Below are 12,164 nucleotides of genomic sequence, written 5' to 3'. Positions count from 1 at the left end.
CACAACAAGAAGAAGAAGAGAGAGAACGCATATGGTATGGATGAGATATCATCTTTCTGAGACTGGCTGGCTTGGATGGGTGTGTGTGTGTGGCTCTGTCTTGTGTATGTGTGTAACGAGGCATTGAGACAACCGTTTCCACCCTCTTTTGAGCTTCATCTGCCCGAATGTTTGTTGTTTTATTTTCTGTGTTCGGGTGGGCTCCTCTGCGCTCCCGACAAAGCGTCGAGAAAAAAACAAAAAACAGAAAAATTATTGGCAGTTTTACAGCCGAGATTTTTTTTTCTTGTTTTTTTTTCACGAAGAAGAAGAAAACATGGTTGTTGCCTCATTTATCCCGTCTATTCAATCTATCCATCGCCGACAAAAGTTACGACGACGATCCAGCGCAAGGGCAGGTCTCGTGATTATCGATTTTTTTCGGGATTTTTCTTTTTTTTCTTTGATGCCGTTGGACGTGATCGAGTAGACATGTGCGTAGATAGATTCTGCCGGCGGCTCTTTTTCTTCTTTTCGCGTACATTTGTTTGCTCGTGTTTGTTCGTCAAATGATTCGAGATCTTTTTTGGGGGAGCCGAGATGATGTGACGTTTGGAATTTCAAAGTAGACGGCAAACTCTTTTGCCGGCAGTTTGGCGACATTTTTGACAGGCCCCATCCACTTTTTCTTTTGTTTTTTTGTTTTTTTCTCGCCTTGAGCCCTTTTGGGTTGCTCATCTTGCGGTGGCCATCGGAGCGAAGACACGCGCAACTTATTGGCTGGACAAGGGCAGCAATAGGCTTCCACGTGTCTTTTTTTCCCTAGTCGTCTGTTGACTCACTCAAAAGGTTTCGAAACCAAAAACTGACTCAAGAAGCGAAGAAAAAAAGAGATAAAAATAATGCCGGGCTTGTGTAACTGGCCGGCAACTCGTTCCATCATCTGCTGCTTCCTCTTTGGTATGTGATTGTCTGATGCATGGACAGAAAACCCTCGTCATCGGCTACCTCAACCAGAAACACACAAAAAAAAAACCACACAAAAAAACAAAAAAGTCCGTGATTCATCAGTGATGGATCATCGACAACAACACAAACGGCCATCATCAATTTCTTCGATTCTCTTAAGAAAAATATTTCCCCCCTTCTTCTTCCTACTAGATTTTATAGACTCGTCTCGAGTCTATAAAATACACAAATTCTACCAGATTCTCTTTTCTGACGAGCACCGTGTGACTGGGCAACCAAGACGGATCTGCTAGCTCAAAAGTCCAGCTCAAAGTCCGAGTAGCTTTTCGCCTCCGCTGGGAATCAAATCTTGTTAGACTTGAGAGAAGTCGAAAAAAGTAACCATCACTTCAAACGGACGATTCTCAGAGGCCTCCTATCCATTTGTCAATTTTTTTTCCTGACCGAAAACGGACAGTGACTAGCGGCGACGGAAGGAGCGCGTGAAGATTTTTTAAGTTTTTTGAGAAATCATTTTAACGAGCTAGGCACCCACAACTCACGATCCGGTCATCCAACCCTCCTCCGTTTCTTGTATTTCTATTCCTAATGAGTTTCATTTTTCTTTCTTTCTGCTTCGGGATCAAAAGGGAAAAAAAGAAAAGAAAAATGAAACAAAATGCGGCAAAGGCTTTTTGGGGGCTGTACGGATCATTAAGATTGCATTCGTTCCGGTCCCCGATATCTTTCCGTCCATTTAGTTCCGTTCCGTTTCCTGTCGGCGTCGATGAGATTTTCTTCTTCTTCTTTTTTTCCTTTTACCAACTCAACGGCCCGGAATGCGTGGATTGTCCTCGATGGACTGCAGAAGGATAGAGAGAAAGAGACAACTTCCCCGCTGTGCGGATCACTTTCTACTTCGCTTGCGTCTCCTTGGGACTTTTTTTCCTTCCAACATTTTGTATCCGGCCGACCCCCTCCGTGCCCTTGTCTGTCTGTGGCCAGCCAATAAGAAACAAAACACCTTTTTTCTTTCCTTCTATCCCTTTTTTCTTTCTCAGACTCTTATTTAATTAGTTATAGACTTGGTCTGTGTTTTTCTGAAAACCCCCGGAAAGAAGAAAAGATAAGAGACTTTGGCTGACAGATCGCAACGAAAAATTCCGTTCGGTTAGAAATTCCGTTTTCCCCCCAGCACCCCTTTGACTCGGGCAAAAACATGTCACTCCTCCTCCGGAGCAAGTTGCCCAGTCTCCCGGTGCGAGAGGAGGAGAGCTTGTGGGGGTACATCAGCAGTAGTTACTATCGATATCTATACGTCTCTGTGTGTACTTAGTTGTCGAAACGAGTTGAGGGGGAAAACAAGGGCCATTTCCATAAACCAACAAAACGTGGGACTTTGCGACGAGACCCCCAGCTTGTGCTCAAACGGGGTTAGAGTACCACCACCACTGCCACCACCACCACTTGTCTTGTTTCCTTTCGCCTGTGTATCTCTCTGGCCCCGTTGTTTTCTGTGTGTGATCAATTGATCTGACTGGGCGACGAAGAGCTGCTGCGCTGCTCCGCCGTTAGTCGTTGTTCCGTGTTTGTCTTTGGCAGCTCGCGGACGACCTTGCTCCCCGCGCTGAATAGACAAGTGCATCAGCAGCGGCTCGCTGTGGTACATCACAACCTCCGGCGCAAAACAAAAAAAAAAGGGAAACATTTTCTCATCATCTCTTCTCTTTTGGTGTACACGTCGCTAGCCAATCCGTCTGTTTTCCTCTCACGCACAGCACAACAGACAGACAGACAGGGGGTCCTTCCATCTTCTATCCTTTGAGAAAAACTTTACGGGTGCGCAAATATTGGCATCGTGGGACACACGGCAGATAAGAAGAATGTGTGGCCCACAAAACTGCTCAGAGGGAAAGATATATATATATATATAAGATCCCCCCTTTTTTCTTATTTTTCTATCCGGCAAAACGGGCGCGCCGGCCAAAGTCTCTAACCAAACAAAAACAAAATGCTGGGCTGCCACAGCCTCCTTCCGGTGTGCGCTGGATATGTTTTTTTTTCTTTCGGAGCTGGTGGGTAGAAGGAGGAGGGTTCGGTTGTTGTTTGTTTGATGAACGAATGAGAAAATAATAAAAAAAAAGAGGAGAAGAAGAAGACGAAGAGTCGGAGGAAGTCGACGGATCGATTATCTAGTCCATTGCTGGATGGATAGAAATCAATACAGAGAGAGAAAGACGATTGTTGTAGTATAGGTATATATATATAGATAGATGGATAGAAGCCGAGTATTGTTTGTGTGTACCTATAAGAGTAGATGGAAGGCGGAGTAGACGCTTTTTCTTCTCTCCCGCCGGATGAGAGTCTCCCCCCATCCGCACAGGAGGAGGAGGGAATAAAAGGGGTGGGTGGGAAGAAGAGAGAGAAGAGAGAGAAACAAAATTGGAGAAGAGTCAAGAGATTCCGGATTTCGTGAGAGCTCCAGCCGGAAATGATGCCAATCCCGCAACCGTTCCGTTATATCGATCGTGACAGTGTGTGTGTGTCTGTGTGTGTGTCTTCTTCTTCTCTTCGTCTGTGTGTGTGTGTGTCCTCAATGTCTATGTGGCTAGGGGTTTTTGATATTGTGTGTGTGTTGGCTTTCTATCCAGCCACTACTTCCCTCCAACCCAATGGATGGATGGATGGATGACAGATATGTTATTGTATACACATCCGAGCCAGAAGCCATTAGCTAACGAAGCTTATAGACGAGTACGACGCGATTCGCTCTCCCCCCCCCCCCACCCCGCTCCTTTTTCTCCGCTGTGGTTTCCGTTCGCTTTTTCCCGGAGTCGTCGCAACGTGAAATTCATCAGCTGCCGTTGCAACTTCCGCATCATCGTGAATATATACACAAGGCGGGGTGCAGCAGCACCAGCAGCAGGAGGGTTCGTCTCTACAAGGCAGAGAGAGATGGAATGGATCGGCTACATTTGGCCCGTTTCAATGTGTACAAGAAAGGAGAGAGGAAAATGGTGGAAAAAACTTTTGGGTTCAAAGTTAGAAAAAAAAGGGAGTTGCTGTTGTTGTTGGTCTCTCCAACCGCATCCCAAATGGAGTTTTTCTTCGCAGCAGCCGCTTATATTTCCATCATGACGTCGCACAAAACAAAATTTCCCCCTCAACCAAAAGTTTATACCATCAAAAAGGAGAAATCCTTGTCTGTTCGTGCTGGGGGTTTACAACAACACCAACATTGAATTACGCGATTAATGATACTTGATATATAATACCTAGTTCTATCTCTCTCTCTCGAAAAAAAAAAGTTATTTTTCTCTCCCCTCCAGTTTACCAATTGGTGGGTTATCAAAAAGGCGCCATCATTCAAAAGCAAAACGAATTGCTCAGAGGGGCAGCAGCCGCTTTTTCTTATTTTTTATTTTATTTATTTAGTTTTTTTGGGTGTGGACCTCTTTGGCGCATATTTTTTTTTTATTATTTCACGAAAAGGAAAGAAGAAAAAAAAGGCGAATTATATTTTCTATATAAGAAAGAGAGTGGATGAAAGATGTTGGGAAGGCCATCCATCGCGGCGGTCGTCTAAAACATAAAACAAGTCACGCGTATAAATATGCCAAAAGGCGCAAGCGGACCACCTCGAGAACGACGACGCCAGGAATGGGGGGATGCCTTTCATTTTAATTGCGCACAACCTTCCAGTTGATTTGTACACTCGGCGAGTCGGCGACACAATTCAGTTACTCCGTTTTCTGATATTTTACGACCTGATGGCCCAAGTTGTCGCCACACTCGTTTTTATTTCTCCCCAAACGATGTTGTCGTCCCACTCTTTTCCCTTATCCATTTTCTTTCAGCCAGAGAAAAAATAAAGTAGAATGCCCCGCGTACTACCCCCCCAAAATGGATGCCGACCACCTCGGAGGTTCCATCCAGTCCCCGTCGAGTTTCTTTTTTCTAATATTCCAAAGGTGTTTTTCTTCTTTGATATCAACGTATAGTATGATAAGATAGCGTAGTCCACTGGCCGTGGCTATTAATCAGTCGACTCCGTCACTGTCTTTGCCGCTTGTCTTCATCGGTGACAGATTGATGGCCGCGCACTCACACACAAACGTCGACTCGTGCTCGCCCGTGTTCCTCTCTCTCTCTGTACGCCTCCGCTCGACAACTGGAAGAAAGTTGTCGGGGGCCTATATGGAAGGGGGGGGGGGTTGTGTGTGCCCGTCGGTAAGACTAGAACTGTGTTATATCTCTCGACCGCTAGGGAGTATATATATATGTATATACATGTCGGGAGAAGCAGAAAAAGAAGAAGGGCGCGACCAATCTGCCGTGAAAGTGCCTCCCGAGAGACGTCGAGCCGATCTCTCGTCTACTTTTTTTTTTTTCCTTTTACTTTTCCTTTTTTTTTTGTGTGTGTGTGATGCCTCCCTTTTGATCGATGCGGAGAGTTTGCTGGATCTATCGAGTGCTCTGTATAGTAAAGTGGAGGATAACATACCCCCCAAAAAATAGGAAAATAGAAGGGAGGCGCGGTCATGAATGTCGTTCATTCACTGTGTTGTACGGGAGTGAAAGGTAAAGCCGAAATGGAGTCAACTGGTTTGAGGCGCTCCCGAAAATATTTAAAAAAAAAAATTTGTTTTTCAAATCAAATTTTTTTTTTGCGCCTTGTCTGATTATCAGATTCTGATCGATCTTGTTTCGGCGAATGTTGTATATAAAAAAAGTGAAAGTATATATTCATTTATTGGTTAGGATTTCTTTGTAAATTTATTTTCCATTTCGTGACTTGTCGAGTGTTTGTTGTTTATTGATTGGAACGAGGGGGAAAATAAGGAGAGCGAGGACGGACGGTCAGGAAGCGCCGGCTATTTATTTTCCTTGTGTCACACCCGTGGCGAAATTCAGTTCAAGTGGCCCCCGCGTTTCGTCTATATATCCACATTTTCCGTGTAGAGGAGGAGTGTCGAGTGTCCCTTTAGCCCATGTGTGCCTGATGTCTGTGTGTGTGCAAAAGAGATCCCAGTGTGAAAATGGCTTCCGCCTCTCCCAACTCTCTCTCTCTCTCTCTCTCTCTCTCTCGCGGGTTCACTTTTTGTATTTTTTCCCTTCTAGTTGCTTGTTATTCGTCTATCTAACCCGTGTCAGAGCCGAGCGTTAGACGTCTGCAACTCTGCATGCAGGTCTTCAATAACACGGGATTAAAACACTCCACCCAGCTCGGACAAATATTGTTCCACCCTCCTCTCATCCACCCGGAATATATCTAGTGTGTATAGAGCTGGATATTTTCTCAGCTCACAGCTACTCTCACGGTTTTTTCTGACTACTCCTGGCGACAAGCTCACACAGGGTCGAGGGTCCTCTCCAACTTGTTCAACTGTTGGTCGGGTTTTGGCGATGGGGGAGAGTCAGCTCTATTTATTAGCTGTTTTCCATTTCTGAGCAACTCCCCAACAGCAGAAGAGGAAAATAAAAGTACGTGGAAAATGAAACTGCCAAATAGCCTGAGTCAATAGTCCGCGCGGTGGACGTTTTTCAACAAAACTTGAACTCGGCGGTTCTCTTCCGAAAAGTTTTGGGGGGTGAGCAACGCCTCCTCCGCGTTTTTTTAAGTTTTGACCGCTATTGATTTCTTCGACTTTTTTCCTTTTTTTCGTTTTATATTTTTTGAAAAGGTAAAAAAAGAAAAAAAAAAAGAAAAAGTTTTTCTTTTTTTCTTTCCAAGTTGTTTGGTTTGGCCCATTTTTTCTGCTTTTTGTTTGCACCTTTTGCTAGAGAAAGAAGAAGAATGAGATGGGCTTCTTCCATTGCACGCGTCGCCTCCCTTAATACTTTGACAGTGTCAAATCCACGCCTTTCAAATAAGCACCAGTCGCAGCTCTCCTGCTGCGCACTCTCCCACGCTTTCTTGTTCGTCCGCCTCTTCTTCTTCTTCTTCTTCTTCTGCTTCTGCTTATTCGCTATGGATTTTCTCAGCTTCCAAACGCCTTGGCGTCGTCGTCGCTCGTCGTCTACCAATTTTTTGGTTTTTTCTTTATTTTTTCTTCTTCCCTTCCCTGATCAACAAGGAAATCCTCCTCGGGAAATATGGGATTGATCCCTCCTTAGGAAACTGGACACGCACTGTTCACTTTTAGCGTAGACCCCACCCAACTCATTGAGAGATCCACAGTGGCGAATAGAAATGATAGTCAAGACCCATCGGGACACCAACTCACGCCCGCTCAAGGTTTTCACCCGGACTAGGGGGGATCATCAGCCGAAAGGGATGAGGATCGATCCGCTCCTTTACATGAAAAGTGATGCGGCCGCCAGCCATCCCTCAAGTTGGAAAAGTCGAGTCTCTTTTTCGGTTTTGTTTCTTCCCCCTTTTTCGGACGGGTTCTGTTTGTCTAATAATTAAGAGAGCAGCTGTTTCAATGGGGCCGTGAGGTCCGGTTTGATTCGCCCGGATGGCCGCCAATGTCAAGTCCAATCCCGCCCGTCCCGAGTTGAGTTCCACCAGGTTTCGTCCAGGTTCAATGTTGGGATCGGTTGAAGGATCCTCCCCTACGTAATGAGGCCCTTTAATGACATGAAGTATTCCATCCATCCACTACACATCGTCTCCTTGGTGTTGTCTCTCAGACTGTGCTGGAAAGGATTCGCGGAATGATAAGCGCATCAAAGTTGGCGAAAATATCATCGCGATATTCAGTTGCGCGTAGATCAGAGTCCCCCGGGGTAGATTTATCGATCCGTCCCCTACGGCGATACATCCTCCCAAATAAAAAAAAAAAAAAAAGGAGCAAGGACACATCCGGTTTGCTCATAAATTCCGGACGGAAATAACGAAATAAAAAGGGGGGAAAGAAAAAAACAACTTTTCATCAGTTTCTGACGTTTTTCTTTTTTCCTTTTTGTGTCGAAATTTATTCAGTTGGACTTTTGGTGCTGGACGACGACGAGGAAGACGAATTGGACCGCGAAGTGGATGATCACATTAGCGTGCAACAACAGCAACAACAGTACCAGACGCCTCCGTCGCGAGGTACCAACAGCAGCAGCAGTATGGGCCGCCTCAACGGCCGCCAAATGGGCGGCGGCGGTGGTCACGGTCCGTCGTCGACGGGCCTGACGACTTTGGTGTCGTCGTCAACCGGATCGACGTACCCGCACCGTGGCGGCGGCGGCGGCGGAATGATGATGGCCCAGCACGTGCCGCACTACCAACTGCCGCCCACGCCGCCTCATCATCCCATCCATCCGCATCTCAGCAGCTACGGCGTCCAGCATCCGCACCACGTCGCCAATAACAGCTTCAGCACAAAAGATGTCATGGACAACGACATGCTGGACAGCGATCCCACAACTCTACTCAAACAGGCCCCGTCCGGCTCCAAGTTTATCCCGGCCGGTAATCAAACGCGTGATCCTATTTTTGTCTTTTTCCGCACCTTTATTTTTTGGTTTCTATTCCGCAGCGCCAAACTCTTTAGGTTGTTTTGTTGTTTTGCGGTTGTTGTCTTCTCCATTTTGCGCATTATAAGAAGAAGAACGGGTGGATGAAACGGACCCGATAAAAACGGGGGTGCCAGGCAATAACGTGTTTTTCTTTGCCCAGCTCTGCTGTTGGCTCTTTGCCTAGTAGAACCGTTTCGTAGTGCTCCTGCTGGCCTAGATATATATATTATTATTCCCGGTTATGTTGTTGTTGTCGTCGTCGTCGTCGTTTTATTGCGGGTAGTATTCATTGGCCCGTTTCTCTCTCTCTCTCTTCATCCGTTGTTTGGTGGTTTATTGTTCGCTCGATGCCGTTCCGTTTTTACGGCCGAGTCCGGTTTTCGGCAAAGCGTTGACGTCGTCAAGTAACGCCACACAATACCGGACGGGGTGGGGGAGAGAAGAGAAGAAAAAAAACGAAATTCCCGGCCCTGCCCACTTCCATGTGGTGCATCATTTAAATGACGTCGGGTCGAGAGAAATAACAGACTGGCCCGTGTGTGTGTCGCTCCATCACTAATGTCTTTCTAATGTCGTCCTTTATTCTTTTGTCTCCCTTATTCTCTCTCTCTCTCTCGCTGGCTGGCCGGGATTCGATTACCAACTTGACAGACCTGCCCAAGAGCTCGACGCTGGACTACAAACACAATTTGGCCGGCAGTCCCACCAAGAGTAATAACGACATGAAACAGCAGCAACTACTACAACAGCAGCAGCAGCAGCAGCAACAACAACCCGACCGGTAATGGCCGCTTGTTCCAATTGCTTTCCCATCGAATCCATCATCCCGTCCGTCCTATATCCTACAACCCAAGCACCCAACCCACCTCCATCTCCTGCCCGCCATTTTTCTTCCGTTGCCTCCCCCCCCCCCCACCACCATCACAAATAAATGCGATCCATTTGTGTGTTTGTTTGTTTGATGATGTGATGACGACGACGCCCGTCTCTCTCTGTCTGTAGGTGTTTGCTGAGAATGTCCGGCGTCCGCCCGCAGTCGAGCCTCTTCAGTCCGACTAGCCCACACAACCGAAACATGGGCGGAGTGGGAGCCCTGCGGAAGAGTCTCAGCTTCTCGTCGCGATGTTCCTGGAAGTGCACGGCCATCTTGTTGATGTTGACTTCGGCCGTCCTGGCCGCCGCCGTCGCTTATCTAACAGGTACACTGTCCCACCAGCAGTGCCCATCATCTTTTCGTTCAAAAAGGAAACAAAAAACAATCAAACCAATTCCATCGTTTTGTTGTTTTCTTTTCTTTTCTATTGGGAAAAACAAACAAACAATCCGTCCGTCCGTTAAGGATCGGTCCTGAACCCTCCCGACGGGATTAGGTCGTTAGTCGGAGGCCTCCGTATAACTTTTTTCCTTTCCGCTGTGCATTGAATCGTCAATTTCTTTTCTTTTTATTTTTCTTTGATTCTTTCCATCCGGATTGTTTTGTTGGTTTTTGGTCGTCCGTGCCATTCCGGTTTAGATCCCGACGAAATGAAAGAAAACAAGAAACCCCAACGGGCGATCGATGGTCCCGTTTTGACCTATTGGCGTTCGTCTTAATACATTTTTTTCTTTTTCTGACTTGATGTAGCGGCCCACTTTGTCAACTGGCCACCGCAGCCGGCCAAATCTCACGCTGTCATCGGGGAAGGTGGCAGCGGCGACGGTAACGGTTACACGATGACGGGCGGCGAGAATGTCAACGGCAGCAGCGGCGGCGGAGGCGGCGGAAGCAACACCCTCGGAGGTAATAACGACTTAGCCTCTCTCCTTGTCCGTCTTTCCCAGCAAGAACAAAGCCAACTTGTCCGGCTGGCTCGTCTCGTGAGTTTCAGTCGGCGGCGTCGCCATCGTTATTCCCCAATTCTTCTGCCCGTCGGCGACAATGTCCGTCCAATTGTTCCTCCTCCTTTCTCTCCCCTCCGATCCTTGCACAGTCAGCGGATGAAACGGAATCTTCCGGCGGCTGGGCAAGCGGCAGCGGCCAGCAAACAATCGCCAGACGATCAAGACGATCATGACGACGACGAGCTCATCTGGGAAATGCTGCGCGACTGGATCGCCCAAGAGCAGCGGATGATGGCCGCCGACCAGCCGCCGTCGGAACGGCCTCGGCAGAGAGGCCAGCAGGAAGATGGGCCGTCGGCGGAAGAGGCCGAGTCTTTCGAAAGCAGCGGCGATGACAAAGAAACGGTGGCGGCCATTGTCGCCACCAAGAAAACGGGAGGCAAAATCGTCACGGTCGAGCTGCTGGGCGAGACGAAAGAAGCCAATCCGGCCAGAGTGGAGGAGCGTTTTGTTGATGACTTGGTTCCGGCCGAGGAGATGGCCGTGGCCGAATCGCTCATTCTCCTCCCGTCGACCTCCCCTGCCAAGCCCCAAATCCATCCAGCCCAGCAACAGCAACCGAAAGATTCAACGGGGCGGCAGCCTTCACCGGCCAGATCGGATGCTGCATCATTCAACGGCAGTCAGACCTCTGCCGGGCAGCATTTGTTGTTGCTGACCGGAGAAGAAGACGAGGAGGACGACGGTGAGGGTGAGGGTCGGGCGTCGACGGAATTCGCGTACGACGATCACGTCGTCGAAATCGTTCAGCTGGATCCTTTGCCGGCGGTAATTCCGGTGGTGGCAGGGTCGCAGCTGCGACGCCAAGAGGAGCCAGCAGAGGAGCCTCTTATGAATAAAACAACATCCAATTCCGCGGTGGATGTCATCGCCGACAGCTCGTCTCATCCATCAAGCGGCGGCGGCGGTGACGACGAAGAAGACGACTTTAAGCTTCTTTCCCAACCACCTCCGCCGGGCCGGGAACCAGCAGCAGTCGGCACGATCGGCCCGTCTCAAAATGATGACGTCCCCAGATTATCGTCGTCGTCGGCGCAGGAGAAGGAGGAGGAGGCAGCAGCCGCCGGATCGACTCTCCCCATCCTCGATGCTAATGTCTCGTCGCAGCCGTTGAACGGCACTAACGACACTCTTCCGCCGGACGGCGATGAAATTGAGCCGGATCCAGCCGTCAACGGCACTTGGCCGCCGCCGGTGATTGTGCCCCCGGCCCGTCCTTGGCTGGCAGCCGCCGACGGCGATGCTAATGGCGTTGTCAGAGACTCCTCCTCCCAGTCGCTCCTATCAGTCAGCAGCCTGGCGGGCAACATTTCCGAAGAACTATTGTCACCCTGGTTGCCGCCGGACGTCATCAGCTATCGCGGACCTGTCGTCCAGTCAGATTTCTTGACTCCAACAGAATCCACAGCCACTGCTGTTACTGCTGCTGCTGCTGCTGCTGCTGCTGCTGCCTCCCCGGCCGACTACGCCGGATGCGATTGTCAATGCCCTTTTGCTGACGCTCTCACTACTCCCTCGACTGATTCTGATGCTGCTGCTGTTGATTCGATTCCGACTTCCGTCTTGACCACTCCCCAATCAATCCCCGACCCTGTCCCGCTCAGCTGTCCTACTCCTCCTCCTCCTCCTCCTCCTCTGCCGGCCTGCGTCAGGACGGAAGCCTTGACTACCACCACTACGGCAATGCCGACCACAACGACGGAAGCCACAACCACTCCGACACCAACAACAACGACTGCCACCACCACCACTAAGATGATCCCTCCGATATTGATCCTAGAAGGTGAGGGGAGGAGAGGATTTCAATGGCACTGACTGTGGGGCTATCTGCTCTGCTCCGCCTGGGGGATTTTTTTTTCTTTTTCAAAACGAGCGAGAGAGAGAAAAATAAAATAAAAATAAAA

At 48.6% G+C, this 12,164-nt stretch overlaps 1 protein-coding gene across 5 annotated transcripts in view; it reads left to right on the top strand.

Annotated features, from left to right (window-relative positions):
* Nucleotides 1-12,164, top strand: part of LOC124191236 (teneurin-m-like) — a 76,892-nt gene that overhangs the window by 54,604 nt on the left and 10,124 nt on the right. For 4 of the 5 annotated variants that reach the window (XM_046584324.1, XM_046584323.1, XM_046584325.1 and 1 more), the window contains 4 exons: nucleotides 7,856-8,332; nucleotides 9,031-9,160; nucleotides 9,382-9,578; nucleotides 10,004-12,043. In XM_046584324.1, the coding sequence (XP_046440280.1) occupies nucleotides 7,856-8,332; nucleotides 9,031-9,160; nucleotides 9,382-9,578; nucleotides 10,004-12,043 (2,844 nt within the window). The remainder of the gene's footprint in view (nucleotides 1-7,855; nucleotides 8,333-9,030; nucleotides 9,161-9,381; nucleotides 9,579-10,003; nucleotides 12,044-12,164) is intronic. The other variant, XM_046584327.1, reaches the window with a different exon arrangement.

Source organism: Daphnia pulex, chromosome 3 (assembly GCF_021134715.1).
Source record: "Daphnia pulex isolate KAP4 chromosome 3, ASM2113471v1".
Taxonomy (NCBI): domain Eukaryota; kingdom Metazoa; phylum Arthropoda; class Branchiopoda; order Diplostraca; family Daphniidae; genus Daphnia; species Daphnia pulex.
This window is presented reverse-complemented; position numbering and strand designations above follow the sequence as displayed.